Genomic DNA, 16,908 nt, shown 5'->3' with positions numbered 1-16,908 from the left:
TAAATTGTCCCATTAAGGGATGTGGCTCTATTCACAGGAAGCAGCGTGTTCTTTTTAAGGTGTAATGGCTGTTTAAATGTGCGGATGTTAATAATGTGAGTATCTTAGGTGTGAACTTGCACATTATGGCTAGTGGTAAATGAGTTTTAGATCAGATACATATATAACGCCAATACGTATAGACTGATAAAACTAGTCATGTGATCCCAAAATTTTGGCCTCAATGAGTCAGCTTGTTTTTGGCTACGCTTAACACTTACTTCCATTTTTACCACTTTTTCTGGTTTACGGTGGACAGGAAATCACAAGGCGAGAGTAAACGTGGTGAGCCAAATTCGAACTCATATTTCCCACATGAGCACCATGGGCATGTGGGTAAACAGCTGGGCCATAGCTCTTATTTGCTTAATGTAGGAGCAACAGACAACCATGGGAGCTCCTCACAAGTGTGTTTACCTTTATGTGTGATTTGGCCTTGTTGAGGAGTCCCAGAGTGGTGTGACGGCTGCAGTCTGGTCCCAGCGGGATGAGGGACTTCAATCGCTCCAGACACAAGCGGAGGTGGGCTCGCCTGAAACACGACAAAACAAAGGTCAGCCTCATGCACACATGCACACGCCCTAAAACAATGCAATGAACTTGCTGTGCGTGTGTGGTTAGATCAAAAGCTTACAAGACAACACCTCATTCTGTACCTTAAACACAAACCACACACACACACACACCCACAGACTACTTAAAGATTACATTCTAAGAAATCAAAGTGCTTGAGGCTGTAATCATCTCCTTTCTGCCATAGAGGTGACCTGCAGTATTTACTCTATACGCTCAACAGGGTTATTATCGCAAACTAAAGTCATACAGAAATAATTACTTTAAATAAAATAAACATTATATATCTAGTTCAGTCCTGAAACTCTAGAGGGCGCATGCTGATGGTCCTTTACATGCAATCTGGTCATAACCGCATGGCACAAGCTGATTGGCCTCTGCTGATTCTACAGCCAATGAGATTGCTTGCTCAACGTTTAAATAGTCTGGTTCAGTGTTTTCTGTAAGTTAGTCCTGCTAGAGTTCCTCTGAACCCCTCCACCTCCCCAGCTCCACCTGCCTAGATCTGCTACGGGATTTATGTATGTCTATTCATGCAGCGCCATCATATCTTACATATTCACAGCAGCATTTCTATTGGTGTTAGCGAGTCCATAATTGCTCTGCATCAGCAGCATGGAAGATCTAGTTCACCAAGACCAAATACATAAACACTGCCATATTCATTAACATGCTATGCTAAAACTATTTTGAGAGTTTCATGATTGAACTGAATATAAAAAACTTAAACTTTTCTCATAAGTAACCATTTCTCATTTCCAATTTTAACAAAAAATGACAAAAACAACAAAATTGATAAAAATTTGAAATCAAAATGAACATGAATAACAAAATCTACTTCAAATAATTAACAAAGACAATCAATGATGCATACAATCATGAAAGAAAAACACATGCAGACGCTCTGTCTACATTTTACGAGCGCATACGGGCATGAGTGTGCTTGCGCATGGGTGATCGGTATCTAAGAGTGTGTCTCTAATTGTGTTATTGAGGCTTTTCAACTTTAATTCCGTTTGAATTCCTCCTTATCAGCAATGAAGATGGCTGCTCTCTTTCTTTCACATATACAGTCTGTCTAGCCTGTGACAATGGCGGTAGATTTATCACAAGCCTTATCGCCGTGTCTGAGCACCACAGAGAGGGCACTGTTATCTGGACAGCAGTCTCTCACACACACACACACACACACACACACACACACTCATTGCAGATGTTCCTCTGTCTGCCTTCAGTGTGTGTGGACATTGATTGATCAACCTGGTGCATTAATGGCTATAGGTGACAGAATGGTATTTTAGGCTGACTTGTAGCTCGCACAAATTACTGCACCAGGCCTCCAGTTCGTCTACACCGATTTTGCCCTACAACCCCATTGGCATGGCAACCACATGTAACCCAAATATCTCTAAAAGACTTCTCACGCTATCCCCCATATCATCTGTCTCCAGACATGACGGGCGTCACATCACACACACAAGCAGTGCTCGCTGGGAAGGTTGTATATATATGTGCGTGTTTGCTTTGGGGTGTGTGTGGCATGATAAATGACTTCAGTTCAGTCGCCAGACAGAGACCGTGCCAAACAACTATCACTAGGCCTGTCGTCTCGAAGGTAAACAACAAGACCTAATTATGACGTCACACATAAAACACTTTAGTTTCTGCGATACTTGAAAAGACCCATTGCACAACATAAGAAAACAAAACTGAAACAAAGCAAAAACACGCGTGACGTATGTAAAAAAGGTCTATTTAAACTTAGGTGTGTTTCAGTTACTATGAATAACTTACAGCAATACATGCACAGCAAAGTTATGTAACATACTAACTTTATCACATTATCAATCAGCAGTTTGCTTCCTACATAGGCTGCTGCCTTCTGCGGTGGCATCCTAAAACTCAAAATAAAGGTTATCTATGTAAAGAACCTTTAAAATCCATGGAAACCTTCCATTCCAGAAAGTTTTTGTACATTTTTTTTTTTTTTTATAGTGGAAAATGGTTGAAATGTTCTTCACACTGAGAAGAAGAATCACTAAAATGTTCTTTAGGGAACCAAACATTCTATGGCATGGCTAAGAAAACTCTTTTGGAACAGTCATGGAACATGGAAGTAGCTGATTTGTAGCACTACATGAACAGACTCAAACGCAAAGTCCTTTGCGAGGGAAACTGACTTAAAATTAATAAAAAATTTCTCCTAGTCATTGTCGCAATGCATTCTGCAATCGCATTCTCCACAAAGAACAGAATAAAAAAATTACATGATCAATAAGTTATGACTTACTGCTTTAACTCATCGAAATAAGTTACGAAATTTCAATTTCAAACAAGATTCAACTTTTTTTTTAAGACAGTGTAATTTAAGTTGAAATGACTTAAACATCCAAGTTTATTGTACTTATTTTAAGGCACCAACTTTTTTTTTTACAGTGAACCATTTTAATTTGACTAAAACGAGTGAACTATTATTCCTTCAAATGCTGCCTCTGTAGGCAGTTCATTTGGTTTTAAAATCGTAAACGAATGACCCTTGATAATCGTGGGTGTGCAGAATCTGTGCTTCAAAGCTGTAAGCTGAGTCTGTTCAAGATCTGGCTCTGGTAAATACGCCAAAATGTACACTCCTCTGCATTAGTCATATAGAGAACTCACTACAACTCACAAGTTTAATAATAACTCATATCAAACGTGCCCCTTAAGGTTGAACATGTTCAGACTTGTTCTCTCTTACACCCAGGGCAAGAACTGAATTATCCAAAACATCTTCACATGCCCTTTAAATGACTCACACGGGCTCATAGTCACGGGTGTCACGGTTGTCACGATCTTGAAATGTTGGTTGCATTTAATTATACAAACATTGGGAACTGGGAAATGATCAAATTAAATTTTGAAGTAAATACAGCACAGTGTAAAATAACATGAATGTTAGACACATACGGATGGACGGATTGACGATGTGAATTTGGGCAACAGTAAGGCTGTGAAACAACGCCTGGTCCTCTGGTGTGGTGGGGGGAAGAAAACCCCCACATGCTCGTCCCAGATTCTGCTTGGTCTATTGGTAAATAATGAATGGTGTTGGCATTGGTGTCATGGGCTTGACATGTTAATAACTTGTTAATAAGTCCAGGTTAAAAGGGGGACATGATTCTGACACATCCTCAGATTGAAATCTGCATCAAGAACACAAAATGACATGCATATTGCCCCCTCTCAATCAGCATGATAAAATGTGCTGATTGTGTGTAGGCCTGGCTACTTGTCAACTATACGTATATATTTGTGTATATACATAGATTGCTTCATCTACAGCAGGAAATCTCACGTTTCCCACGCAGACACAGCACCTCTGTCTGTACAGCAAACATAAATCTGCACTGATAAGAAATGCAAGAAATGGAGGTTCCATACAGCAATGCATGCAGATTCACCCTTTGATAGCATGTTTTTATCTAATGCCTCACATGAAGCCTTTGGAGCGTAAGGTCATAAGGCTGGGTTATTGCACACCAGTGCACAGATTATAGAGCGAGAACAGGCTCTGGGTTCTCAAGCCCTAGTTCGGATCTGATCAATACAGTGGGACTGACAGCTTCATCTGGGTTACCAGCTTGTTTTATTTAAAGGTCTGGCCTCATGCTTTTATTACGATTTCATAACGAGTGAGCATGAAGACGTGTTCCCATCATATCAGTAACAGTCCCGAGCTCTCGAACAGCTCTCAGATTAAACGAGCGCGCTATCCTCCCCCACCACGTAAACACACACAGATGGGAGGCCATTATTGCTGCTAGTCTTCCGTTCGCGTGTAATCTGCCCGAAAACTGGACGAAAAGCTACGCTAGCAGCATGGCATTAAAGAGATACCAACCTAAAAGCAACATACACTCAACGCTGGGAATAAAAGCAACCTACAAATGTGGGTAGAAAGCAAAGGGAGGGAGGGAGAAGGAGGGAGAGATGGTTACAGATGTAAAGTTAGAAGGTGGGGGGGGGTAGTCAGGATGGAGAGAATGAAAAGAGATGAATAAAGAGGTGGGAGGAAGAGAGAGAGAGAGATAGTGGTTGAAATACAGTACAGACAGACACTGTGACAGCACTCTATGTAAACATGCTCGCAAACAAAGAAGCCTTTGAGCCATGAACCAATGACAGCTTACTGTAGTACGACACACAAAGGGGGGTGGATGTGCAAAAATACATATTTTTTATATCAACTAGTGGGTGGGGTTGCCTAAAAAGCAAGCCGACTGACTAGTAGTCAACGTCAACAGAGCGCAACGTAATGGGAATTGACTGCAAGGGTTTCAAGAAGGCTTTTTACAAGTTGGACTATTTTTAACCATGCAATTCTTGTGGTGGGATGCTCAACAAAAAAAAAAAAAAAAAAAAACTGAGTGAGATGAACTGCAATTGCCAAAGTCAATCTTCTGAATGTGTAAGACATTACTTTAAAGAAGATTCATTTAAAGACACAACTTATTCTATTAACAGTCTAACAAACTAAGGCAAAGCATGCTAATTATAGACCTATCCCTAAAAATATCAAAACTAAAAACAAACAAATGAAATAATGTGAATAAACTTGTCACTTCCAATCGTCTAGTCGGTTGTTGGGCAACTAGTTGAACATTGGGACTCATCCCTAGTAGTGACAACTAGCCTACATTGGGCCGAGGATATACCTCTGTTGCACCCCTGATTAAACACATGTACAGTAATGGACTACTGGCAGAGTGATGGCTAAAGATCATAGGGAAATAAAGAAGCACATACAAACTCAGACAGTAACAGCTGTGGAGGAGCAAGGCCCCGCTCTGGCCCATCAGTAACACTTGGATTAGTTCACACGTGCTGAGCTGTAATCTGCTCCACACAGCCCAGACCAGCAGACCCCACTCACATGCCCACAGAGTTTATGTGTGTATAGTCATGTGACCGCTGCCCCCATCCCTAAAGCTCCTGCAGATGGCCACGTACATGAAAAACACAGATTCTCTATGAAACGGCTCTCTATTACACGTATTTCAATAGGCCGGAACGCTGTGCACACTTTGGGTAATCTAATAAAATGCGAGGTGATCCCAAAAACAAACGGGACGAAATCAGAAAACAGAAATGTCACCAGATGTTTGAATGACACCATTCTCTCGCTCTCTCTCAGAAAATCCACTCAATCCACTTTACTTCCCCGGAAGGATGCCTAATCCAAACACAAAAAATAAACACAGCGGTGGTGGAAGGGCAAACAGCAATAGGACCATTCCGTAATCAGATCAAAGGCCATGACACACAAAGAAAGGGTGCAGATCAATGTGCCTGGTTATGATTGGATGACCTTCAAGGGGCTCCACCAATTGGATGGGTGGATAGTGTGGCTTTGTCCAGCTTGCCATGGTGATTCCATAGGCCAAGCAGAACTCAATATATGACAATCTGTGGCAGGCCCTAGGGCAAAAACCACCATATACATAGAGGACGACACATTCCCCGAATATTTCAATAAGTAATTTGCCCAATAATGTTTTTTTCATTCACCAGCTGTTAAGCAATTACAATTGGTCCCTGCCCCTATCTTGCCTGTTAGGTTTCAACACTGAGGCCTGCAAACGGTCATACTTTGACACAATGTCGAAACTAATCACACAAACATCATTATCAGGTTTTAAGGGTGTTGCTGATCCAACTGATTATGCCACTCCGGAATGTTTCTAGATATCAGCCTGTAATTCAAGAATTTGGTTGTATTAGTAAGGGGTGAGTCTAAAAATGTTAGGTGTTGTTGTATAGCAAGGTTCACAGTGCCATCAAGGATGTGGGTCTGTTTGTGTTGTTTCTGCAACATTCCCCACTAGTAGCCATGCATGTTGTATTTGCATGTTTATGCAATGAAACACAGTGTTTCTTTTACAGAACAGTAAATGTGGGGCAAGGCAGAGCTTTAGTGGCCTCCGAATCTCAAATGTCCTCTGCTATACCCTTCCGACAGAACTTGAAGACTGCCACAGGGTGTGTGTCCTTCCTGACTCACCCAAAACACCCAGAGCTTTTGTCAACCTTCCATAGCATGAGTGTTGTGTCTACGTGTGCGTTGCAAACATGCCCTGGCACGTGTGCGAGTATGCATTGCTTGCTTGACCAAAGATCACGCTTCCTAAGCTGCTTTTGCTGGCCAACAAAAGCTTACAAGGCATCAGGTCAGCGAGAACAGCCAGTTCTGGCTTCCCTTCCAGAGGGTTTTCCGGAATTCCCAGGGGGAAATGGAATGTTCTGACTCCGTCTTCCTTAGAACACAGGAAGGAGAACACGTAAGGTCGTCGACAGCAAGTTCTTGAAGAGTACACCTTGGCTACGGATGACGTCCTATCTTCTACACGCACTTTATTCCTCATAATTCTCATTGTGGGTGGAAGAGTGTTGTAGCCAATCAGCCCGGGCACCTCTGCGTTTTGAAAAGATCTTTTCTTAGGACCGTTGGTCTATTTTCAGTAAGCCAGCTTGGCAGCTTTATTCCTGAGCCTTTGCATTCTCACTGTCAAACACACCACGGCCCACACAACCACCACAACAACATGCTTAACACACAGCCAAACACCCTCACTTGCATGTACCCAATAATTAACAACCACATGACACCTATAATAGGAAATGAAATCAGTGATTTCAGTTCAATTTGACATCTTCCTCAGCACGTAATACATTCTGACATCCGAACTCTGCAACCTAACCCAAGTTCAGGAAGTTGAGGCTCACCACATTTGTTCAAAGGCGTCATAAGATCAAAAGGCGGCATGCTTATATGCACACACATGTTATCTGTATATGTGTCGCGGGTTGCGAGAAGCCGAAATGTGGTTTCATCTCCTTCCTCTTCCTTTCTGACATTCAAAAACAAAGTGAGCTATCTTACATGTTCATCAAACAGAAAGTATATGTGATGTCTGACGTGAAATGGCAACCGCTTGCCACTCGGGACTGCAGTAAAGCTTTGGCAAGCAGGAAACTGCCCCCTTGTGCTTCCGTACGACCATTTCAAAGTATTGTGGTGCATCACAAGCTAAAAGGGATATATTTATTTAGCAAAATAAAAATGATGGGTGTCCAGTCTTCGAGAACTGTAATAGACAATGGTAATGTGGAGTCAGGGGAAATATGGTTTAGTGCTGGGTGTGGCTGCTGACATCCTCATGATGTGTTGTGTAATATTTCTTTGTGCTGACACTAAAGGCTGTCTGACAAGCCCTGGCATCTTTATCTGCCCCAAACCCATACAACCCCGTGCCGGCGCAGTGACAACCCTTCTCATGTGTAGACATTATCTGAGAAACACAGCTGGTCTGGGAGGAGGATGAGGCTATTTCCAAGCACACATAAGTATGGTGTACTCAAAACTATTTGAACTAAAACTGTGTTCTGGTCCACAAGTAGCCTTTGTTCACTTTGCCCAACACGTTTTCTGTCTTACGATGTCCCAACCAAAATGTCTGGCGAGCGAATAAACGTGACACTCCATGAGTAGGCTTGTGCTTAAGGCAAGTTCAGAGATCTCCAGGTTTTCAGATAGAGGGTCACAAAGAAGTTGCTGCTGCTGCTCGTCTAGACAAGAGTTATTTTGAGTCTTTGATGTGGAGCCTCAGTATTCGCGTGCAGAGTGCCCAAACAGCAGGCCCCGCACTGCCGCCGTCTAACGCCTATCAGATAAGAGCTCGTGAGACTAAAACATACAGTCATCTGTAAACGCTCACGCTCACGCCACACATGGGTGGTGATTTCAAAGAAAACTCCACCCATAGGTATGGGTCATTTCAAAGAAATAACACTTGTATTCTCCTAATAATGTACACCTACCATAGTAACTAGCTTCCTTTTGTGCATATTCTTCCTATTATGCAAGTGGCATTGTGAAAGAAAGGACATTTGTTTGTGTCTCTGGTTTCTGTCGTCTCCCTGCACTCTGGCTAGTAATCTGAAACTGTGGCTCCAGTAGTTGTTTAGGACCGAGGGGTGGGCGAGCCACGAGGAGAGGGAATGCCCTTAGATTAGAAGAATTGGGTCACCACTTACTTTCACTTTTAGTTACCTGTTGCTGCAGGGACAACTGTAGGACTGTTCTTCAGCTTTCTGTTAGCCTTATGTAATGTTATGATTTCACATTTTATTAATTTTAAGAGTAGCTTCCATACTTGAAGTGACGGAATTTTAAAGCACTGCGATATTTCACTATCAATTTCCTTACAATCAAGAATCAATTCAATTCACACATATTTGTATAGTGCTTCTCACAGCAGGCCTACATATTTCAAAGCAGCTTTGCAGAAAATGCATGTGTCTACATTACAGTTTAGAGTGACCACAGAATCACAATTTTTAATTACACTTTCGCATTAATATTTTTGGGAAAGACCACTATTATATAACTTATATATAGTCTCATTTGTAAGTATTTTTACAGTGTTGCAGTCTTTTCCTGGTATGACAAACCTGGAATGTACGCAGTTCCCTCACATTGTTTTTTTACTGACACTTACAGGCCCCGTGCTCCTCAATTATGCAAAGCACTCAAACCACAAACGCCCAATTTAGACTGCAAATAAAAGATTGCAATACATTACTGGTTTCAATCACAATATAGCCTACCAAACTTTGACTAAAACTCTTTTTGGCAGTTCATTTACACGACAACAGCGTTTTGGGGGCCTGAAAACGCAAGCTTGTTGAAAAGATCGTTTTGACAGCGTTGTCGTCTGTATGTGCAATAAAGCAAAGGAAAAACGTTTCCGTTTTTAGTACATCGTGTAGACGTACCCTAAGGATCTGAAGCAGGGGTGTCAAACCCAGTTCCTGAACAGCCACAGCCCTGCAGAGTCTAGCTTCAACCCTCATTAAATGCACCTGATCCAGCTAATTAAGTCCTTCAGGCTTATTTGAAACCTACAGGTTAGTGTGTCGGCGCAGGGTTGGAGCTAAACTCTGTAGGACTGTGGCCCTCCAGGAGCTGAGCTAGACCTCTGATCTAAAGCAAATGTTCTCATATTGGGGCTCAAATATTGATATGATATTGTCTCGCAACTCCTTGCAGATTCTCACCTTTTTTTCCTAATAATTTTTACCTATTGTGGTCAATTATTGCACAAGCTTGAGTCGTGGTGCTCATGAAGCTAACGCAAGTTTACGTCTGGCTTGTGAAATTCTCAAGCACTGCCACGTCAGACGCCGACCAACGGCAACAATCACCAGATTACAGTGAGTCACATCTCAGACTTTCCACAACCTGACAAACGCAGACTGAACATGTTCAATCAGTGTAAACAAGCGCAGTGCCAATGACAACAGGGTTAACACACTGATTTCACCAAACCTAATGAACGTGTCTGTTGACATCTGTCGGTGCAATGTCAGTTAGCCTTAAAATGGAAGAAAGAAAAAAAAAGAAAAAAAAACGTAAAAATCGTACTCACCGATTTTTCTCCAGCTCATTGTGTGTGGACCTATAAAACAAAACAGAAGAAACGAATGAGCAAACTTCAACTTGTTTGTGAGTCTGTTGGGCATTAAGTGCACTAAAGGTTTTCATCATCATCATAAACTCAAGCTTATTTCTCGAGCACTTGGCTCCCGAATTAAACGCCAGCTCTCGTTGTGAGATCAGAGAACGTGCGAGAGAAAATGCGTCATTAAAGGTTCCAATGGATTTACTAATTAATCTTTATTGGAGGGTTGAACCAGCTCCCCCATCACAACCAATCCAGTGGCTTCAGAGGGAATTATAAAGGCTCCTCTAGATGACCCACATGTCACTGCAACTCTTTGTTTGCAGCGAAAAGACAGAGAAATTAAGTGTGCAGAGCAGAGAAAAGCGCGCACAATGACCACCCTGTATATGTGAGCACGTGAGAGAGCTCTCCTCCTCGTACAATGAGTGAGTGCCAGTGGACGCTCTCTCTCTCTCGCCCTTCTCTGAGAGCACGAGTCAGTGTTATGTTAATAATGTAAAGTGAATCAGCCGTCCCCCTAAGAGGCTCTTTGTGTGGCAACACGCTGAAAGCTTTTCCAAAGCACTAAATGGCCGGACAAACTGGTGCACGGCAATGCCGTTGCAGGAGCTGCGAGACCGTGGCTGCAGCGAAGCCCTACTTCTCCCGTGGGTCATGTGACCACTTCCTTTTATTGGCGACTATTAAATACCAAGAGCGTGTTTTCTGGCATCCTGCAGCTGACCTTATGGTATCGCCGCTTCACACGGGAGGACGCTTGTGTGCTCAGTGGGGAGGAGGAATGGAGCGAGGGAGGAAAAGACTTATTAACAGTATGGCTGTGTTTTCACAGCTCTTGATTTTGTGTGATAAGAAAAGTCTGTAAAAACAGAGGCAAATATACTGTGTAAATATGAGTTTTTTTTGTTTTGTTTGAAACACGCACTGCATTGTGCTGTGTAAACTTAACGTATTATTGTTTTGTTACAGTGTATACTAGTGTATTCTAGTGTATTCGTAATTTTAATTCACAGCATAAGCGTGACAATCTTTATGACAAAATTGTGTGTTGCCCAAGGCAGACAAAACAAAGAAAAACGGGGATGGCCCCAGGTTTGTTTTTGACGTGTGTGGAAAAGTATTTTTCATCACAATCTTTCCACCTGAAGTGGCCTGGATAACTCTCCTCGGGTCAGTCTACCGAATCACCTCCCATACATGCGTGCCAGATGATCAGATAGTGTTTCCTTTACATTTCCTCCATCACTGTACGCTTTGTGTACAGTAACACAGACCTGAGATCAGTCATCAAGATGTCTGATACACATGAAGTGAAACGAAACTGCACTCGCACAACCCTAAACACAACAACACGCACACAGTGTCTCGAACCCTTGTGACCCGCTCACCTAGATGGCATTTCTGATCATCACAAAAACCTGGTAAAACGCCCACAGAAACAGATATTCTGAGCATCTCAGAGCCCAGTGAGCTACCGACCCAGTTGGCATTTTTGGCCACCACAAAACCTAGTCAAGCTGACTGTTTAAAATGCCCGTTACTGTATTTTCAACTTGTTTTACTGTCATTAAATCGACAATTAGCGGAAAATGACTGTTGGGAATTTTCCAAAACATGTTTTAAAAGGAGAATAACATGAAGAGATCATTTAATAAAGAGAGTATAACCTTTCAAATGAATTGTGTCTCCTTTATAGTGAACTGCCAAGACAGCTGGCATTTTTGGCCACCACAAAACCTAGTCAAGCTGACTACCTAGATGACATTTTTGGGCATCTCAAAAAAAAAAAAAAAAACATATACCAAGATAACAGATATTTGGCATCATAACACCATTTTCGTGATTCAACAAAACTGTGTTTTAGTAAAACAGATTAAAACGCCTGTTACTGTATAAAATGTACATTTGTTTTCCATTAAATCGACATTTAGCACACAAAAAAAAATGCCTGGTGATAATTTTCCAAAACATGTTTTAGAAGGAGAATAACGTGGATAGATAACTTAAACGCATTATAGTGAACGACCTATCCATTTTTTTATAGATCCTAGTAAGCTGACTACCTAGACTCATTTTGGGCATTTTAAAAGCTAGTAAATCATATCTCAATATCGTGTTTGTTGTTGTTGTTGTTGTGTCGCGTGCACTATTTTCGGGATTCAGCAAAAGCTTCTGTTAATGGACGGATTAAAGCGCCTGCAACTTTTTTTCGATTTGTTTCGTTCATTAAATCGACATTTAACGGGAAAAGGGTCGGTGATAAGTTTCCAAATCATGTTTTAGAAGGAGAATAACGTGGAAATATCATTTAATAAAGACGCCTCAGGCTGTTCACCTTGGCAGCCTGGGAACAACAGTTGCTGTAAATAAGAGTTAAAGGGTCCGGTAAAAAAATGTAAATACTCTTCTTATAATAGACACGTTCAAAAACTGGATTTTTTTCCCCTCAACGGAATATTTAGCGGACATTAAGCAATTACGGGTTGAAATAAAGCGAAAATTACAAACTTTCGGTTCAGACAAAAACGAAACCCCATGTCGACCAAAGGCGAAAACAGGACGTGAGTTTTCGCACGGTCCCTAACCTCAGCTCTGCAGCAAGAGTCCCGTTTGACAATCAGCTGATGAGAGCTCCCCTCCCCCAAACTACACAACAAACATTAATAACAACAATAATAATCATACAGCACGCTTTATAACATATACATGTATGCATAAATATAGCAAAGTGCATCAGACATAATGCATTTGAAAGTGTATACTGCTTTTAAACGTAACAAAACCGATCCAGAAATTGAAAGCTGTTAAAAAGGCAAATAGGAAATGCTTGAGAAAATACAGCAGCAATAATGCATGCAAGGCCGTATATATATCATGCAGTGATATGAACGTCCGGACAGATGTCATAGCAGTGTGATCTATGCACACGTCTCTCCCTGGCTTTTCTCCAGCAGAGTGTACTCTGCTTTCTCGTGGACGTTGGAGAGTCAGATCATGTGCTTACCTGTTGTGGTTGTTGTTGCACTTTTTATTTCGGAATTTCCTTTGTCTCTGGTAGCTGGAGTGCTGAATAGACGGAAAGGTCGAGGCATATCCGTGTTCACACTCTGAAAAAGACACCGCAGAGAAACGAGTCACACCACATCCCAATCGGGTCAAGTCCCTTTAAACACCCCTCACACTTCAAAAACACACGTTGGTCCGTACGACACGACAGTTGTCATGCTATAACGTGATTTGTAACCATCAAATATCATGTACCTCTCTCTCTCCTTTCTATATATTCGGCTGCTTCCAGTAATGTCTGTATATTCAGCACAGCAGTCATCGTTTGAATAAATATATGGATGGTTTTTTTTCTTTTTCCTGATGTGCGATCACGATGACAGCTGTCGCGTAGCAAGACCAAGCATTGAATAATCCTTCGAATATTCACTTTGCACTCTTGTTTCTATTTGCTGAACCGTCGACTCGAGGTATTTCCTTCACTGGTTTAACAAGCTGGTTTACCGGAAATCAAACAAAAATAAAACATCCGACGCCTGATTATCAAAGTAGTAAAAGTGCTTTAGGAAAACAGTCGAGTATAAAGTGTATAAAATGAATAGAAACAGGTACAAAAGAGTCCCCGAGAGCCCAGCCTGCGAAGTCCCTGGTGCTTGCGCTCTTTTCTCCTCCCTCAGTTTGTTTACCTACTGTTTTAACAGCTGAGCGGATAGAAACCTCGGCGCAGGGCATTGTGGGAAATTGAGTCCTTCGTCAAACCGGCCCTTTAACTCGCAAACGACAGTCTGATTTAAAGCCCTGCTGATACATATTAAAAGAATAACCTTGCTTAGATAGTTACTCTGTCCTTAATATTAACTCAGTAAAGATTATTTCCTATTGGGCACATTTATACACGAGAAAGACAAAGTCTTCTGAATGAATATATAGCATTTTCTAGCAAACGAGTAAAACATACCTATATATATATATATACATTGTATATTAATTTATACGAAACTTACTATTGTATTCATTATTTTTCTGAATATGCTGCAACTGAAACCCTACATAGCAGTGCAGTCTAGGCTAATAACACAATAACTCAAATCAATATTTCATGTATCCATTTATTCATTATTATTAATTCATTAATAAGTATGTAACATGCAGGGCACTTCCATCTGCGTTATGCGTGTTACATGGCATAATAACGCTTTAAAAATGTTTATGTTTTAATGCTCTTTTCCAGTTTGGAAACAGCGCACTTCAACTCCCACAAGCCCTCACTTCCAGTATCGTTTAAGGCCCAGCAACATATGACATCATAGCCCCACAGGTCTGTAATTGGTCAGAGGCTCTTGTAAGCGTCCGCCAACGCAACACGCTCTGACCAATCAGATCGGCGCGAAGTGCGCCATGTGGATGTCATGTGAACACACCCCCCTAAGAAACAGGAAGGCAATTTTGAGAACTCTTTTGAAGTAGATATATGCAGTCTGCATATAAAATGTCAGATTTACCCCCATATGATTCGGGTTCTCTTTAAATCGCAATGAATGTTAATCGGGCGATCTATTGGAGCGAGTTGGTGAAAGCATAATCAAATTCTATTGTTCATAAAGTGCTTATTAAACTTCTCATTATACTATTTTAGTTTAGATTCAGGCACGATTAGTCTTATACATTTAAAATGTATGCTAATAATGTAAAACGTGGGCTGCGAAGATATTTTCCCTACAATTTCCAATCTGGACAAAGCACAATTAAATGCTCAAACAAAAACAACGTCATATGATCAAATGCCTTTATTTGTACGATGTGCATTTTTTGATACTGAGTCATACATACACAAGTATACGTGCGTGATGGAGTTGCAAAGCGCTGTACCACAGTAGCCTAAGAGGTGACGTCAGTGTGTGTATCGTGCCAGCAAATGTTGTTTATTTATTTATTTACTTGTTTATGTTCCTCGAGAGAAAGAGAAAGGTGGCAAACAGCCTGGCATGTCTCACTGCCGAACAATGCCAGACTCTGAACTGCCCCATATGACAGCGCATGCCAGCTTGGGACAGTCAGTGTGCGATTTGGGACATTAAGTGCTGCAGAGGGAATTATTCCCCTGCTTTTGTGTCTCTGACGCACGAAATAATACATGAACATGTGAAATTTGACATTATATCACTTTGTGCAGATAAAAACAGCTCTGAAATCAACCCAAACAATTGAAGTATGTGCATTAGAGGATTATATGCATAATCAAAATATGTTAAAATATGAAAAGGGCTCCTTTTACATTTTGGAAACTTGATCCTTTAAAAGCATTGTGGCTGTGCATCGTATGTCGGGGTACAATGCACATGTTCCTTGTCTACTTGTTCGATGAACTCAATCCTTTGTTGTCTGAGTCTATTGACAATGAAACAGTTTCTCTGCAATACGCAAATCAGTCAAAAATCACTCATAAGTGCACTATTATTTTACTTACTTCCATCTTTTCTCTCGGCGCTCTCAATGTAACTGGCAGCCTCCAGTAAAACTTGTACATTTTTCAGGAAAGTGTTTATCATGGAAGAGTCTGTGGAGTTGAAAACGTCATTGAAAGGACAAGTAGACATCTCAAAATCTTGCTGATCCAAAGATGTTTCGGACTCCAGAAATAAGTCTTCGGCCTTCACCTCCTCTCTTCGTTTCTCTCTCTCACTTCTCACCATTTTGTTCCCGTGCAGCGAATAAGGTTGGAATTGAAACTGTATGAGAGTTATTGTGCTGTGCTGCGCTCTCTGGATCTACAGAATAAATGAGGGGAATGCAATGCTGAGGAGATCAAGTACGTCGGCTTTCCGGGTCCTAGCGCCCGCCTCGTGCTCCCCTGTCACGTCCACACAGCGACCCGACCCCCCGAGCGATGACGTCATCGACGCGGACTCGTGCCTTCGTAAAAATAGTTGCATACAATATGAAAATGAACACTGAGAGAAACATAAACCGTTAATTTACTTTTAAGCAAATAAACGTTCCTCTATGGAACCAAAGGTTGCTCTACATTGAAAACATATAGCCTACAGAGCACATGTAGGCTATACACACAAAATAAGAAGAAGAACGCACATTTAAATTGCAAGATATATGCTTTGTTTCATCATTAAGTCCATCTCATTTCAGAAAAGCAACCATTATATTTTAGAGTTGGAAAGAAATTGCAGTAATTTAAGCCTCGCAAGATATTACATTTTATAATAGTTGATCTTCTGAAATCGGGACAGCATTCAAAATACTCACAATAGTCTAGGACATACTGAGCATTGCTATGCAACAAAAATAACGCTAGGTTACGGGTAGGGCACAGTGATATGGCTCTAACAAATTGAAATTAGTCAATACTGGTTTGAATAGCAGTCTAGGTTTTGGTCACACCCGATTTAAGATGTGGTCACGCTACACTTTTCGTTCCACTGACTTCCATTCATATGCATACGAATGCGGGAGACTGGAAACGCACGCTCATGCAAAGAAGTTTCGCATTACAGAGTACTGTAAAACTCTTACGCCGGGTACACACTGCAGGATCGCTGTTCTTCTCTCATTAAACGACTTTCTGGGGTACCATTTAGTTGCTGCTGTGTGCGCATTTCACGACGGATCGGCGACAAGGGGTCAAACATTACACATTTCAGTAGGAAGAATCACAGACAACTCTGTCTGGTCTACAAACTACATTTCACAACCAAACACACGCGAGAAGTGATACAGGAAATATTGTTAGATCACGCGTGAGATTGGATTTATTCCTGTTAAAAATAGGATT

The 16,908-nt window shown here is 41.3% G+C and overlaps 1 protein-coding gene across 4 annotated transcripts in view; it reads right to left on the bottom strand.

The window, feature by feature from the left end:
* Positions 1-16,003, bottom strand: part of mxi1 (max interactor 1, dimerization protein) — a 19,609-nt gene extending 3,606 nt beyond the window's left edge. Inside the window, exons 1-4 of one of the 4 annotated variants that reach the window (XM_084416542.1) lie at positions 15,589-16,003; positions 13,120-13,222; positions 10,080-10,109; positions 457-571 (exon numbers count right to left, since the gene is read on the bottom strand). In XM_084416542.1, coding sequence (XP_084272668.1) covers positions 457-571; positions 10,080-10,109; positions 13,120-13,222; positions 15,589-15,814 — 474 coding nt within the window. In that variant the 5' untranslated portion in view covers positions 15,815-16,003. Of the gene's footprint in view, positions 1-456; positions 572-10,079; positions 10,110-13,119; positions 13,223-13,376; positions 13,810-15,588 lie in introns of those variants that run through there. The other 3 variants (XM_084416541.1, XM_084416543.1, XM_084416544.1) reach the window with 3 other exon arrangements.
* Positions 16,004-16,908: the final 905 nt, after the last annotated feature.

The sequence above is a fragment of the Rutilus rutilus genome, assembly GCF_951802725.1.
Source record: "Rutilus rutilus genome assembly, chromosome: 8".
Taxonomy (NCBI): domain Eukaryota; kingdom Metazoa; phylum Chordata; class Actinopteri; order Cypriniformes; family Leuciscidae; genus Rutilus; species Rutilus rutilus.
This window is presented reverse-complemented; position numbering and strand designations above follow the sequence as displayed.